The sequence below is a fragment of the Phaenicophaeus curvirostris genome, chromosome 4, assembly GCF_032191515.1.
Source record: "Phaenicophaeus curvirostris isolate KB17595 chromosome 4, BPBGC_Pcur_1.0, whole genome shotgun sequence".
Classification (NCBI taxonomy): domain Eukaryota; kingdom Metazoa; phylum Chordata; class Aves; order Cuculiformes; family Cuculidae; genus Phaenicophaeus; species Phaenicophaeus curvirostris.
Genome location: NC_091395.1, coordinates 13,127,526 through 13,143,450, shown reverse-complemented (window position 1 = coordinate 13,143,450; position 15,925 = coordinate 13,127,526). Strand labels below are relative to the sequence as shown.

The following is a 15,925-nucleotide window of genomic DNA, read 5'->3' as shown; positions in this document are numbered from 1 at the left end:
GGAAATCTGTGTTTATTGCAACCCATGAAACACGTTTTACCTGTCTCCCCAAGATTAGTTTATAGAAACACACCATGTAACTGGTTCCAGTTGAAACCTTCACCATATCCATCTGACTCACTTCTTGTGAAAACCAGTGGGAGAAAGGAGAGCTTTTTTTCATTACTGTTTTGCCTTTTTTTTTTTTCCTCCCCTTGCCACATCCTTATGTCATTTTATTACGTGGTTGTCACCCTTTTTACTTATGGTTTCTTTACTCTCTTCTGTCTGACAGGTCTAGAAGATGTTGTAGCAATAATGATTCCTGAACCCAAAGGAAAAGAGATAGTGAGCCTCCTGGAGAGGAACATTACTGTGATGATGTACATAACCATTGGGACCCGCAACTTGCAGAAGTACGTCAGCCGGACCTCTGTGGTGTTTGTCTCCATCTCCTTCATCGTGCTGATGATCATCTCACTGGCATGGCTGGTCTTCTATTACATACAGCGATTCCGCTATGCGAATGCCAGAGACAGGAATCAGGTGAGCAGTACTGGACTGACTCTTCATGTTTCCAAAAAATCATCATGGGAATCATCATGGGATTCAGCTTTAAATGATTTAAAAGTAAAACTTGAGGAAAATGTGAATATGTGGTAAGAAAAAAACCAAAACAGAACAAAAAAAAACCTAGAGGGGAAAAGGAATGGGGATAAAACAGTGCCTATGTTTGGGAAAAGCCAAGACTTATGTCAATAAGGAAAATAGAAATTGATAAATATATTGTGTATATGTTATGTGGGTTGCCCTGGTGCATATAGCCAAGGCTATATAATAATCCTGAGATCAAAATGTTGACTAAAATATAATGAGGTATGTGAATGGCTCTGTGTGAAACAAGATTCACTATAAGTGAAGAAAGAAAACAGAACAGAAAGGGGTTTTATTTTAATATTTCTTTAGAAGTGTCTTAGGCTTGAAAGGCAAACATCTCCCTATTCACTTGTCAGTGGTCATTGAACATGTAAGTGCTGTAGTGATAGCCACCAATAAACCATTGCTTTTGGGTTTTGTATCTTGTCCAAACCCCCTGAAAGAGATACAAACCCTATAGAGCTGGAAAGAAGTCCATTGGGAATGGGCTCTAAATCCTGAGGCTCTCTGGATTTATAAAGCACTGTGCATCTTTATGGTAGTTCAGCAATGAATAATAGCAATGACGATAATAAATTCAATCTTTTCTTGTCTGGATGTAACTCTCTCAGCATCAGCAGAACTGTGAAGCTGAGGCTTCTACATTTCATTCTAATGGTCCAGTAGAAAATGTTATCAATGTTTGAAATCTGAGGAGATATCCATTTTACTGCAGGGAAGAAAAAAATACACTGTAATTCAGAGATGTTTCTGGACCCGTAATACATTACTGCGGGGCAGAAGGAGGGTTGCCTTGCTTGCTCTGCACAAAAAGTAAAATAGAGTTTTAAATCATCATCTTGTAGGGAAAAGTGCTGCCACACACTCTGTAGTGTATACTTAACGTATAGGGATTCCTCACATACCCCCACTGAAATTCAGGCATCCTCTGAGATAAAGAGCAGCTGCTCTGTATTTACAGACAGAAAAAATGTATTTTCCTTTTAAATACACAGTATGAAATTTTGGATAGCACGAATGAGACTATCCCAGCTGGAATTTGAACATCACTGGCAGTAGATTCGCTGTGACTGTGACGGTTGTGATCATTTTTAGATGCTTTGGCTGCAAAAGCACATGTGTGCGTAATTTATGTATGCAAGTACCATAAGCGTGCTTTCAATCAAGTAATTACAGAGGCAGATTTGCAGTGTAAATAGACATACATAAACATGAAACGCAACAAAACAGGAAGCTCATTCAGGTAATATGCTATAGTTTGGAACTGATAGGTTTATATGTTCGAGCACATTTGCTTTTCTGTACTTTCTTTTCAAAGTCTGGATGGGACTAACATGAGCACAAGCAGTTGTCCTGTGCAAAGGCTTTAAGGTTTTGTTATTATATTGGTTTTGCTCTTCTGAAGAATAAGAAGGCATGCCTGATAAGCAGTTATTTATCACAATCTTTTGCCAAAGCTGTAATAATGATACTTGACGAACTAGAATTTCTCCATGTACTTTATTCATCCAGTTTTGCCTGACATCTCCTCTCATACCTTTATTAGCTCTTTTCTTATGAAAAATGGTAGGAATACACAGACAAAGCTTGGCCATTTGTGTTAATGAGTTGCTGTGGTTTGGTTTTTTTCTTTCAGCCCTGTCTACGCAATATAATGATGTAGGTGTTTTGGAAGAGCTTTGCATGAGGGTTGCTCTCTGTGACCCTCAATGTTCTACCTTTATTTTTCTTTTTTGACACATTTTCTTGTAGCACAAGGATGGGATCACAAAGCTCTTTGCTAATATGTTGGGTATTTAGGTAGACAGAGGAAAAATGGCTTGTGTTGCTTTGCTGGAGCAGGATTCTTTTGTTACTGTGCTCAAATTTTTTTGCCCTTGTAGCTTCCACATGTCTGAAGGTATTGTGCTTACTTGTTGGAAAGCCTTGCATGTGTTGTAAGCACCTTCATTGCTGGCCAACTTTATAAAAGATGCTTCCTTCTACTTGTATTTGAAGTACTCAGGATAAAGTTTATCCAAAGGGTAAGGCTGAAATTTTTGGCTAAGCAGAGCATCAGATGAAGGGGGAGCCAGCTGCTCTCTTCAGAGAAAGTTGTGCTATCAGGCCTACCCTACAATGCAATAAAATCAAACTGCGTACTGACTGCCCTGTTCTGAAAGTGCAAACACCTGAGACTTGTTTATTAGATTTCAGTTAAAATCTTGGAAAAAAATTTACTAACACCTAATTCATTTTTACATCTGAATGAGTTAAAATCCCACAATTTTAAATCAAGAGCTTTTGAGGGCCTATGTTTTCTGTGTCAAATGACAACCGACGCTGACCTTTTTGTTAACATCTGTCATGCATTCCTTTCCTAGGTTTGGCTGATACTGGGGTTGCTACCAGGAGCAATTCAGCTCCTCTGCATTGGTAGTCTGGGCACTGTGCTGAGGGGATAGGATGATGTGGCTAACTGCAAAATATGATTGGCGGAAAAAGCCGTTATCTCCATGCAGGAGAGGTGTTGCACTGTTACATGAAATCAAGATTTCTGAACATCTTTCCTTGATCCTTTCAAGTCTCCCTAAGCTATCTTCCATTTTGCCTCTTCCAAGCTGACCCATTGCAACTCCGTGTTCCTTTCGTGAAAAACGTGGTGTGTCCTTTTGTCAAGCCTTGTAATCACCTTGTCCTCTTTTACTTGGTGACCCTCCTTTCCAGGTCCACTTCCTTTCTTGCACACAGCATAAGCTGCTGACCAAGCAGTAAACCCAAACGGAGTTAATACAATTATCCGTTGAGAAAGCAATGAGTCCAGCTAGTGAGAGAGGCAGCTAGTAACATGGAAGAATCTCCTGGAATAATTTCCTGTGACTCCCCAATGAGATGAAACCTGGACATACAGTATGTATATCTTCAGCCACCGCTGTTTATCACCATGTGTGCAAAATCCAGGTTGAGAAGCCAGGAGGAAGGCACAGCTCTCTCCAGTTAGGTGCCTGATTTTGATGAGTGGAGAATCAGGACTTAAAGAATTCTCACCAAATGCCTGGTTCCAACTTGGCTGGGAATTTCTGCACTGGAGCACAGTGTCTTCCATTATGGACTTGTGCACCTGCACCCGGGGTGTTAGCTACAAGTATGGTTAGATTTAAATTTTTATTTTAATACATTTGATTAAGTGTATCACTAGAATGGACAACAGTACAATACGTGTGGAAGTAGAAGGTGGGTAGTAATATTCAAGGTCTCCTCTTTTTTCCTTCCTAAAAACATGTCCAAGAAGTGGGTGGTTGCCCTGAAGATACACCCTCTTGATATAAAGAGAATAAATTTGTGTAAGGAAAGCATAGGCAATCTCCTTCCTCAGCAGCTCATTCCTGGAGCTCCCCTGAAGATGGGAGAGTTTGTCTGTGAAAGACTGTGAGAACTGTTTGCATCAAGAGACATCAGGCTGCAGAGTTAATTGTAAGCAGTTTGAAATTACATGACAAGTTAAGTCCTGGAGATACTCAGCAAAATGTGCCTTGCTGTCGCAGCCCTGTAACAGCCAGGATGCAAACTTTAAAAAAACAGCCAGCCCTGCCAGTGTGTCAGATTTCATATTTCACCAGTAATAATAGAATTCTTTTTCTGTCGTCTGTGAGCTGTGAAATGGGAAGGTGGCAGGGAGGTGACGTTTAAGTGCCAGACCTGTTGGCAGGATTTCTTCCACGTCATTTCTTCCCATTGGTTTCTTGTTTAGAAATTATTTGTAAAAGCAATTTGAAACCAGGTGGGCTCTGTGAGTTTTGTAGTGAAAGCTGAAGGATGGAGTGATCTTACTGGGGCTGAGGAGGGTCCTGGGCATCCTGAGTTAATGCCCAGTGAAGGGTCTGCTTTAGTTTGTGACTGGCAGCATGTGCAGGATCAGGTGCTTCCTGAGAAGGAAGACCGCTAGTCACAGCTTTGAAAGAGACTTTTGGGCCATTGAATAGAGACATTCTCTTTGAAGTAGTCTTGGGAGAATACTTCTCACAATGGAGTCTGAAAACCTGACCTGTGGTACAGATGCATCTGATATTTTATCCTGTTTGTGCACATCATCCTGCACAAGGTGTTCCTCTCACTGCAAAGCTGATAGTTTAGTAAGGCCATTAAGAGAAAAGCACCATACTTTCTGTTCCACAGTAGGAACTGTCATTTACTTCCTCAGGAACAGACAAGTGGTGCTTTTGATGCTGCTGTCCTGTCTTTTTAACTAGTATGAACCTCTCTGTTAGACCACTACATCTGATGTGCTTAACTCCTTCTAGTCCAGTACTGAATGTTTCAGCCTTGCTAATGGGATTATGGGATTTATGATTATAAATCTCTAAGCCTCGCTTTAAACCCTTAAACAATTGTAATGCCCCATACCTTTTAGGGAAAATCATTGGTTAGTGATAGCATGCCTTTTGTTCAAATAGAACAATCCTTTGAAAGTATGGCTTTACTCCAAGATATTCCTGTTCTTTTGAAAACTAAATTATTCTTATTTGCATGTAAATCATGAACTTGTCTATTTAAGATAGATAAGAGAAACCAAACATGAAAACAAGCAGATCAAAGATGTACACGAATCTTTAATCTTGTCCTTTCCCCTTGAAGAACGTGCAAAAAATAACCGAGACATTTCATTAGTTTAAGTAGTAGTAATGATAAAAAGGAATCACAAGCAATTCCTGAAGCTGGACGTAATGGCTCTTGTCTTGCTATACGTTATCAGTCTGTCTTTGATTTGCACTGAAGAAACAAATAGCTGGCAAGAAATGTTTCCAACTCTTGTCTGATTCCTTTATTTAAGGGAGACCGTGAGAAAAATGTGCCACAGAAAAGATGTTGTATAACTACAAGATACTCATGTGTAATAATTAGTTATGCTACAAAGTCATATGTAAATCTCAGATAACAGCCAAGATAATTTTCACCTCTTTAGCCAGATCTGAAATTACTCTCTGCTTTCAGTATTGCATGCATTTTGTCAGTCTTCCATGTCTTTCCAATCCAGTAATCTTACACTCTAAATTTAATTCAGTGATTTTCATTGAATCTGAAGAACAAAGTGGTTATTTATTAAAGGTATCTGTATGGCTGTTGGGTCCCAATTTACAAACTACATCCAGCTTCCTGCCATTTTTGGCTTCATGCTCTTGGCCCCTCCAGCTGGAAACCCTTCCTGCTGACAGGCCCCTCTGAACTCCAGCACAGGCAGTCCTCCGAGCCCAAAAAGTTGAATGTCTTCTGAGTCACCAGAGCTCCTAAGTCTCCTTCCTGCCTAGCAGCATATGGCTGGAAACAGAGATGGGGCAGGGAGGTGAAGAACAGAGTTTAAGTCAGTCATTTATTGATGGCAGATTGGGATGCCAGGAAGAGGGTCACCAGTATGGTCTAGGAGGAGAACATGACATCTGAGGAAAGGCGGAGGGAGCTCAGCTTGCTAAGCAGGAGGGGAGCAGAAGAGGAGGAAGGGCTCTGCTTGCTGCATTCAGCTGCAAAACAGCTGGTTGGAAAGGAGGCAGAGTCAGGGTCTTCTCAGAGGTGCATGGAAAAGGACAAGGGTAATGGTGACAGATTGCAACAAGGGAAATACTGTATATTTAAAAAAAAAAAAATTACTGAAAGTAGTTAAGCACTGGAACAAATTATCCACAGAGGTTATGGAATCTCCCTTCCTGGAGATGTTCAGAACTTCACTGGACACAGCTCTGACTTTGAAGTTGACCCAGCCTTGAGGAGGGAGTGGGAGTACATGACCTCTCAAACCTTTCCAGACTGTGAGTCTGTCTCCAGATTGCCTCGTTGTTGGGTTGGCAGAAGTGAGCAGCCAAGTCCTTGGAGCACTAATACAGTCGCAAACTCCTTAGGCACAGGGTGCAGAGGTAGCTCTGCTGAGCAGTGATTGTATGAACTGCCTCCTAGTGTTCTCAGCCTCTTTCAAGAGGCAGGCATCTCCATCTTCAGCTTTTGGGAGCAGGGTGTTTTGCGTCAGGCTGTTATTGCATACTTTAATCCTGAGTGGCTGTGACCCTGCCAGCACAGTAACAGTGTTTTGGAAATATGGGAGAACAGTCAGAAACGTCACGTGGTGAGCAATTCATGGTCCACTGGAGGGAAAGATAGGAAGGCAAAGAAGAAGCAAATGGTTATGTCTGGGGAGGTTGTTACTGCACAACTATATAGGGCTTTACCTTTCAGAAACTGCAGATGCTTTAGCCTCTTTTTTATACTTTGCATTGCTCCTATAAAGTAGGCAACTCTGTATTGAAAAGAGAACAGCAGAGAGGATGATTCATGCTTTTCATGGTTAACAAATTAAGAGTTCACTTACGACACTTACATCTTGTTGAAAATCTTGAACTAGTTCTGGAGCAAAGTAAGAACAAAGACCTCTTGAATCTTAAGTCCAATGTTCATGCTGCTTACCAACCCAGGCCTCATTTAATAGTGGTTTTTTTAGAAGTGTTTTTAATAGTGTTTAGTAGATTTAATAGTGGGGTTTTTTTTAAAAAAAAAAAAGAGAGTGAAGACGTAGGATACCCAAATAGTGGACTTGTTACATGCATTGTTACTCATTGGAATAGTAAAAGTGCTGTAGTGTAGTGTCATGACGGGCTTACATGCAGTCTCCACTGGAATTCTGTTAGAGTAGCTTTGGCTCACTAACAGTGGGTTACCAGTGAGCATAGAATACCTACTGTGCCCATATTCTGAATAACAGCATGACTGACCTCATCTGTTTATATTTATACAACACTGTCCTGTTTCATTTACAGTCACTTCAGATTCTTGAGAAGCCTAGGGAGAAAAGGTGATGAGAGATACTCTTTGCCTAAGATCAAATTTTGTATTACAGCGCCGGCTTGGAGATGCCGCAAAGAAAGCAATCAGCAAGCTGCAAGTCAGAACAATCAGGAAAGGTGATAAGGTAAGTCTTCAAATTGCTCATTACCAAAAAATCTCTGTACTGAGGATTCTTTTAGACCACAGGGACAACAAGGCAGAACAGAAATGGCAATTGCTTATTTAGCTAGGATGTGTCCTCCAGGGAGAGAGGAATACCGGTAAGCAATTTGGATGGGATGGGATGGGATGGGATGGAATGGAATGGAATGGAATGGAATGGAATGGAATGGAATGGAATGGAATGGAGAGTGAAGGCAGCGATTCTGTGATGGTGCAGAAAATCCTGAAACTTCAGACATACTAACTAAATCTGTATGCTTTCCAGGGCAAGTTTCCAACTGGAGATGTGTTGAAAGTCTGACTTACCTGTCTTGAAGTCATTATTGGATTTTCAGAATGCATCAGTGACTGTTTTGCTTCACTGTATGAGATTAGCTGAAAAAGTGAAAAAATGAAAATGATGAATGTTCTCTTTCTTGTAGGAAACTGAGCCAGACTTTGATAACTGTGCTGTTTGTATTGAAGGCTACAAGCCCAATGATGTTGTCAGAATTTTGCCTTGCAGGTAAGTTGAAGGTTGAAAGTGCTTTTAGCACCAATAGCCTCTCTGCTTCAAGATAGGATCTATTCTCAGAGTATCATTCTGATGAAATTACCTGAGAGCCTGGGGAGAAGAGCAAGTCGATCATTTTAACTTGTTCAATATCTGCTCTCTAAAGATATTGAAAATACCTGTTTATTCAACTTGAAGTGAAAGTAGTATTAATGGTGGTGAGAACCTGAGTTTAGCACGATAGTCAGAAATTTTGTCTGATCTGGACCTATTACAAAATCTTCAGTAAAATTTTTAAATTGAAGGTTTTGATTCCTCTGCATTCTTCACTGGTTTCATGTCAGTTCAGAATAACTCACTTAGAAGAGTTTGTCCCTGACTTCAAGGTGAGCCCTGGGCGTGTTAGCCAAGGATAGTATAGGCTCCTGCTCCCTGTGGAGCCCTTTTTGTGGTCCTGGGCCATGACAAGGCGCTGGGAAAGGGATGACTTGTATGAAAAAAAACAGCCATAAAGAGATATGCTGGTTGAGTAGAAACAGTAAGGCCAAATGGGAATGTGACAAAGACCACATTGTCTTTTGGTGCCATGAAAATATTCCCAGGCATGTGGGACATGGAGGTGTCAAGAACAACTTTGGAGCTTATTCTTTTCTTTTTCCTTCCCCTTGTGTAAACGTGTCCTGTGCAGCGCATCCACTTGCAGCGATGTGATGCGGGAGCGCAGGCTCTTGCCACCTGAAACAGCTGCATTCCTCTCTCTGTGCCATCTGTGAAGTGTTAGCTAATGAAGAATTTCTGTAAGGAAATCCATTTTAGAGGAAATTTCATAGGAACAGCCCTAGGAGAGCAAGAGCAAGTGTTTGATTTTCCCTAGAAACAGGAATCTCAAGTGTTGCGCATACAGAGCAGAGATTGTATTTTTTATAGAGTTTTTCTTCTCCTAGAGACATATTCACTGGCTTGAGAAACTGAAATATTTGTTTCTTTTCCTGGTATGTTGTTCCTTGTACATATGTTAATGTTACAAGCTGTCCATTTCTATTTGTTCATGTGACTCATTAAATCTATTTACTGCCATCACTAAATGGCAAACAAGAAGCAGCAGATTAATCATAAATTTGACCTTCAGTAAATCCCCCATGATAACAAATTGCATCTGAGCTCTTTTTTTTCTTTTTTCTATGAACAAACACAAATGCATCAATTCATGAAGCAGAAATACAGAAAAATTACCAGAAAATGTGGACCTTAGTTTGACATCAAGCCTGTTTTCATAAAAGCATAATAATTCTTGGAAAATTGGCACCACAGAGACAGGCAGTTTTGGGAGGTAGATAGGCAACAGCAAAAAATATGTTTAAGCTCTAGCTTTCACTTGTGTCTTGCCTCACAATTCAATGAGATTCCAATCAGACACTGTCATCCACAGTGTTGAGTCAAGCAGAGTGAGTAGGAAACACATAGTTAACAGGTGATGTTCAGTTCTTGGCTGACTTAAAAGGTCACTTAGAAAATGACTCATGCGAAAAGGTTAACAGCAGCAATACTCACCGTTTGAGCCTGAGCAATTTTGATTTATAAAAACTCAAAGATCTTCATCGAGCAGCTGCTTAACAAACCCTAGGTTTCTTGCCTGTCAAATTGTGAGAGCTGTGTTCTACACATTTGCATGGGTTTGGTCTTCCAGAACAGGAAATGGCACTCATGATTCTTTCTGCTGTTGTCAGCCTTGTCTCCTCATCCAAAAAATAAACCAACTAACTAAATAAAGTGCATTAATTTCTGTTTCTGTTAAGTGAGTAGGAGGGTGTTATATCTTGATAAAGACCTACAGACTCTGTAGGTTTCTTCCTCTGGCATCCTCAGTTAAACTGCCTGCAGTTTCTAGTATGGGAACCTCGTTAGACTGCTGTTTAATAAGAGGCTGGCATTTCACCAGCCCTTACTGAAGCCAGCACCATACGACACCAGTGCTGGCTGACGTTAGTGTTTCTGTCCAGGAGGTGCTTGTGACTGAGAACTTTTTACCTGCGAACCCAAATATGCCCCAAGAGCTGCACATGCAAAATGCTGTCTGGTACTGCAGGCAGTACTGGGAAGACCACTGCGAGCAGGCACACTCTGTGTAAGGCCCTGAGTATCTTGAGATTTCTTTCTAAGGCTGCTGGAGCCTGAACCTCCTAAGAAATTGGTACCAAAACTCCACCAGCCAATATTGCAGTGGATGAGCTTTGAAGTTATATAGATGTTCACTAGTGATTATGCTAGTTCCCAAATGTCCTCTCATTTCTCTTGGCAGAGAGCAGGCCTGTTGTTAAGTATCCCACGCCAGAGAGCTAGGAGGAGAAATCCAGTTAACTTGTGCTTCTTCCTCTCTGTCCTCTTTAGCCAGCTCCCACAACTGACCGTACTGATAAACTTCAGTCTACAGAATGTATTAAATAAATAAGGACTGACACTTGATAAAAAAGTGTCAGCTTGCAGCTGGTTTTGTGTTTAATGGTAGCAAGAATCACCGAGGTTGTCTTTGAGGGCACTGACACAACATCAAATGTAACCAAGTTCATTGCTCCCAGGGTGACATCTCTTGTCAAAGCCCTAGTTCCTTCTGCTCGTCCTCCATATCTTGCTTCAATACTGATGCTGCTACTCACACTATGTGCCTTTTACTAAATTTACTGAACTTCTACAGAGAGGTGAGATGGTTCTTTCAACGTCATCTTACTGAATTCTTCATAAGCTTTTTTTTTTGGTGGTTTCATTTCTGGCACTAATAAATGCACTTTCTGACCTCATTCTAGCTTGTTCCCCTGAACTATAAACAACTGTGGTTTCAGAGACTGCCTCACTCCTCCTTTCTCTTTTTATTAGCTTCCTCTGGAAATTATTTCATCACACATATTTTTCCTTTTGATTCCTTCCTCTCACTCTTGTCATCATCATCCTTTGTCCTTCCTCTCCCTCAAAAATAAACAAATACCAGAGAGGCACCTCAAAAAGCCCAAGCTTTCTAGTTGGATTACAGTGCTGCTCAGTCTCTCGCAAATCCCTTCTCAGTGCTCTGCTTTCAGCCTTATGTTTAATCCAGGCAACGCATGCTCTTACTCAGGGTTCCTAGGGATGTACCTCTCTTCCTGCTTTCGCCTCCTTTTCTCTTAGCTCATGCTTTTCTTCTAAGAACAATTACATGTCTGCCACATTTGTTTTGTAGTAGTAGAAGGTGAGAGGAGAACAGTTTCCCTTAACCTGGGAAAAAGGTTCTCAAAATTGTTGGCAAGCTGAAAACTTCACAGTAGTTTTACAACAATCAATTTACTATTATAATAATTCTGGGCTGAGCCCAAAATAATTTTTTTTCTTGTATTATTAAAATCACAACTTTAAAAAAAATTTAAATACATTTAAAATAAAAGTAATCTCCAGTTAAAAATATGAAGTGCTACTTAGATAATAATAAACAAAATGCTCTGTGATTTTTAGGTTCTTTTTCTTTATGCTCTGTAAGCTTTACACAGCCAGGAGCAGTCACATATGAGTACAGGAGGGATCCCAGGAGGCCATCACCTTTGGAACTGCACAAGGGTACTGGTCGTGCACGTGTCATTCTTGAGAGTTTTTTCCAACACACCCTGCAGTCTCCAGGGATGAAAACTCTGCAAATTCCCCTGATAATTTATTGCAGTGCTTTGCTTCCAAGTGATTGTGGTGAAGCTTTTCCTGTTGTGTAACCTGGATCTCACTTTCTGCAGTTAAACACATCATTGTGTCTCTCATCCCTAGGAGAGGTGAAGAACAGTTGGTTCCTTATCCTTATGGAATCCTTTGTTACATTGTTACAACATCTCTCCTCTTGCCTCCCTCTCTCTCAACTAATCAATTACAGTTCTTTTGAGAAACTTCAACCCATCCAAATGCATGCGGTTGCACACAACAGGAAAAAAAACATTTTTTTCTATCTCTGACTTTGATTGTTGGAGCCATGTCCCAAGCCTGTGCTTGAAACACCTCTCTCGTGTCTCCCTACATGGATCATTACTTCTGAACTCATCCATGATGCCTCTACCCTATCCTTCCTTTTAAAACTTGCATCAGCCAGAACTGCAGGAGAGGCATTTTTGTTGCAGTTGTTTTCACATCTTTGTCTTACCACATGAGAGTGAAATACTGCAGTTGCTTTCTCATCTTGCTTTGTGCTGACCCTTTGCCTGAATTTGGATGATAAACTTACCAGGACATCAAACAATGCACAATTTGTTGAAAGCCATAAGCATGTATATAGTGCTGTAGCTAAACCAAATGAAATTAACTTTCAAATCCAAATCTGCAAAGCCTGCCACCTGAATTCTCTACACACATGTTTATGTGTTCAAAACTAGGTATTATGTGCTCTAATGATACAAGGTGGCACAAAAAAAATTAAAGAAAGCTAATCTTTGTCTAACTTTAAATAACATTCCATTTTTCTGTAGACTTCCGTAAAATAATCGAGTTCCTTCTGTTGTACATATTAAATCTGAAATTAATACAGCCACTATACACTGTGTTAGTTCAGTATTGAGAAGTGCAAAGTGACATGATCTGTCATGTACTGAAATTACTCTGCATTGGTAGGGTTTCTTTAAGAATATTGGTTTTTGAAGCCAGCTTTAGGAATACTAAACTTTAGGGTTTGAAGTCTTTTAGGCATGAAAGTTGCAAGCTTCTGGTGATTAATAAACATTGTGAACTGCTGTAATATGAACCACAGCTTGACTGAGGCTCTCAAAGCCTGAACTTGAAAACAGGAGACTTTCTAGTCTATGGTAAAGTGGCTTGATAAAAAATTAGGTATTTTTTTTTATCCAAAACAGATTTTTGGAAATCTGTGTTGGTTTTTTTTCAAGAGAATAATAAATAATTTGGATTTGGTAAACGTACTGATTGTTTGTTGGATGAGGCTTTGAGCAACATGATCCAATGGAAGGTGTTCCTGCCCATAGCAGGGGGATTGGAACTGGATGATCTTTAAGGTCCTTTCTGACCCAAACCATTCTACGATCCTATTTTGGCACAGATGTACTTCAGATTTTGTAGTTAAAAAGACTTGTTTATGAATTTGAGTATATAATTAAGGAAAACAAATCTCTATTGAGAATTTCATAGTTATTTCAAATAGCTGAAAAGCAAGACATTGACTTTGGGTCTCCTCTGTTAATTAACACACCCAAGGAATTCTGTCAGTCTTCTAAGGGTAATATTGCACGTGCCTGAGGACTATGTCTTTATGCTGTCACCTGCTCAGACCACTTGCCTGATGATGTGCTGAGAATGTTCCTCCTCAAGTAAAAGAAAACAAGAGTTGCGCAGGACAGAGGCCAAAATTTGGTACATTGTGTTTCTACCCAGTAAAGCAAATACTGTTCAGAGGGAGGGTTGTGAACTTCAGTAGCCTTAGTACAGTGGTGGTTTAAACTTCAGATACCACGATACTTCATTTGTGTTAATCGTGTTGACATACAGGATCAGATGAGGTTTGTCAAAGTATGATATTGCAGCCAGCTGATATAATTAGACGAGGTCGAACTTCCAAGAACAGATTTGCCCTTTCCCATAGTTGTGTGAAGTCACACCAAGGACAAGAATGTGATAATTTGCCATGTAGCTTTGTTTCACAAAGCACCCATTTCTTCTTGAAGTAATGAGAAAAAACAGCGAAAGGAATAAGGTTCTGAGATTTCACATAGTTTTGGCTTTGAATTTCCAGTGTTATTTAGGACTGAAGCCAGCTAGTAAGCCAGCCAGGTAGCATGTGGGCTGGTAGCATGTTAGTAAGAGCCAGGGTTGCAGATTGATACTGATGAAAGTGCAACTTGGTATCTTCCATCAAGTTGAAAGGCCATGTGTATCTCCTTGTGCGAGAGAGGCCGCAACACAATACAGCAGCCGACCCGTTCAGCTAAGTATGTGCCACTTAAATATTTAAAACTATTTTGGTGCATTAAGCCATTCTGGCTTTCTCAGAGATTGCGTTTCCTCGTGGAGGCTGGGATGTGCCCCCACTCCAGACCACTGTGAGCTGTGTACACCTGCAGTTACCTGGTGGGCTTGTACGACTGTGCTGTACGAGCGATGCATGTGGGGCACATGCACAGCACATGGAACACAGACTGGGAACTGTTCAAGTGTAAAAGTTCAAGCAGACTGAAACGTGACTTTCAGGCTCTGCCAAGTAAAATGCAGGACACCTGTTGCAAGCCTTAGAAAGGAAATTTAAAGCTGATCTGTATAGTTTTTCAAAACAAGCAAATTACTTTTGCACTTTTTGGAGCAAGACTGTGTATGAATATTGAGCCTCATATTTCAGAATAAAATACCCTCTTTCAATTTTGCTTAAGCTATTATTATTATTATTTAAACTATATTAGGCAGTTGGACTAAGGTTCCTTTCAACTGAACTGTACTATTCAATTCAATTAATTAATTTTTAAAGGTTTTTAGGAACACAGGTCAATTTTCAGTTTCTTACATGCCAGAGTAATTTCTGAGGCTATGTGCTTAGTAGGGAACTTTTCTTCTTTTCTTCTGAAGGAGTGGGGCTGTACAAACTTCACTGCTTTGGCCTGAGCCCCAACTCCTCTACTTGGCCCACTCAACAGCATTTCTTAAATCATGAGCCCTGCATTCCTGAATATTTTAACATTTGTTCTCTATGACCACAGAGTAATGGAATATGCTCGCAAGAGAAAACACAATCTGTCAATCAGGTACTTGCACTAAATATCTCTATATTCAATATCAGTTTGTGTCAGGCAAGGCTAGACAAGAAGCTTTCTATTCCTCCACCTGGATATTGTCTAAGAAAAGTGGCCCCCAGCAGCCACAGGGCTCAGGTAGTTGCCTAGTGGTCACTTCAGACTGTGCACAGGATTAGTCACAACCCCTTCAGGTCTGGAATTGTTTAGGAGCTCACTCTAATGGACCACTTCTAAAGAGCAGGAAAGTCAGGGAGATGCTGTGAAAAGCATCATCCTTTTTTTTTTTTTTTTTCATTTAAATGAGAAGTAGCCTTCTCTTTTATTCAGTTTATTTCCTTATGCCTGCATCCTAAAAAACTCCATACCCTAACAGCTTAATATTTAAACTAGGTGTAATCAGGTTTGTCTGTAGAACCATCAAGAAATACTAATGTGATTTTTACCTTTACCAACAAGCAGGTTTTGTTTCCTGACAGCTTTTAACATTTAAAGAATATGGATTTTGCTGATGCATTTTGTATCTTTTTCCCAATTTTCTAATTATGTTCGTGTCTTTGTTTCCAAACTCAGTTAAGCAACATTGTGCACATATGCTTTAGATGCTGCAGATATAATTTTAGTCTTGTGTACGTAGGCTATAGCTTTGCAGTCCTTCCAGAGGTCACAAACCACACCATTTGAAATACTCTCCCTTTCTTGAATTCAGAAGAAGCATCTGGTAGTAAGTTGTAAATTGCATTGTGGTGGATTTGAATTAAAATATCCTGGTTTTCATTGCAGGCATCTTTTCCACAAGTCCTGTGTAGACCCCTGGCTGCTAGACCATCGTACCTGCCCGATGTGTAAAATGAATATTCTAAAAGCTCTTGGGATCCCGGTAAGCACGTCGCAGAGCGGCTGGTCGGGGCAGGAGGGAAACACCAGCTGCTTGCGTATATCCCTAGCCTTTGCCTGTTACTGATTTATTAAGGGGAATACAGGCTGAAATGTCTGACTCTACCTCTCTCTTACACCCCACTTTTATTAGCAAGGAAGAGTGTGTGTATGGGGATTGGTTGAGTGTTGGGATTTGTGTGTCTGTGGTCGCCTGCTT

General features: G+C 40.4%; 1 protein-coding gene across 3 annotated transcripts in view; it reads left to right on the top strand.

The window, feature by feature from the left end:
* The window catches only part of RNF150 (ring finger protein 150), a 132,156-nt gene that overhangs the window by 74,478 nt on the left and 41,753 nt on the right, over positions 1 to 15,925 (top strand). For all 3 annotated transcript variants that reach the window (XM_069855276.1, XM_069855275.1, XM_069855274.1), the window contains exons 2-5: positions 275 to 525; positions 7,496 to 7,567; positions 8,028 to 8,110; positions 15,613 to 15,709. In XM_069855276.1, coding sequence (XP_069711377.1) covers positions 275 to 525; positions 7,496 to 7,567; positions 8,028 to 8,110; positions 15,613 to 15,709 — 503 coding nt within the window. The remainder of the gene's footprint in view (positions 1 to 274; positions 526 to 7,495; positions 7,568 to 8,027; positions 8,111 to 15,612; positions 15,710 to 15,925) is intronic.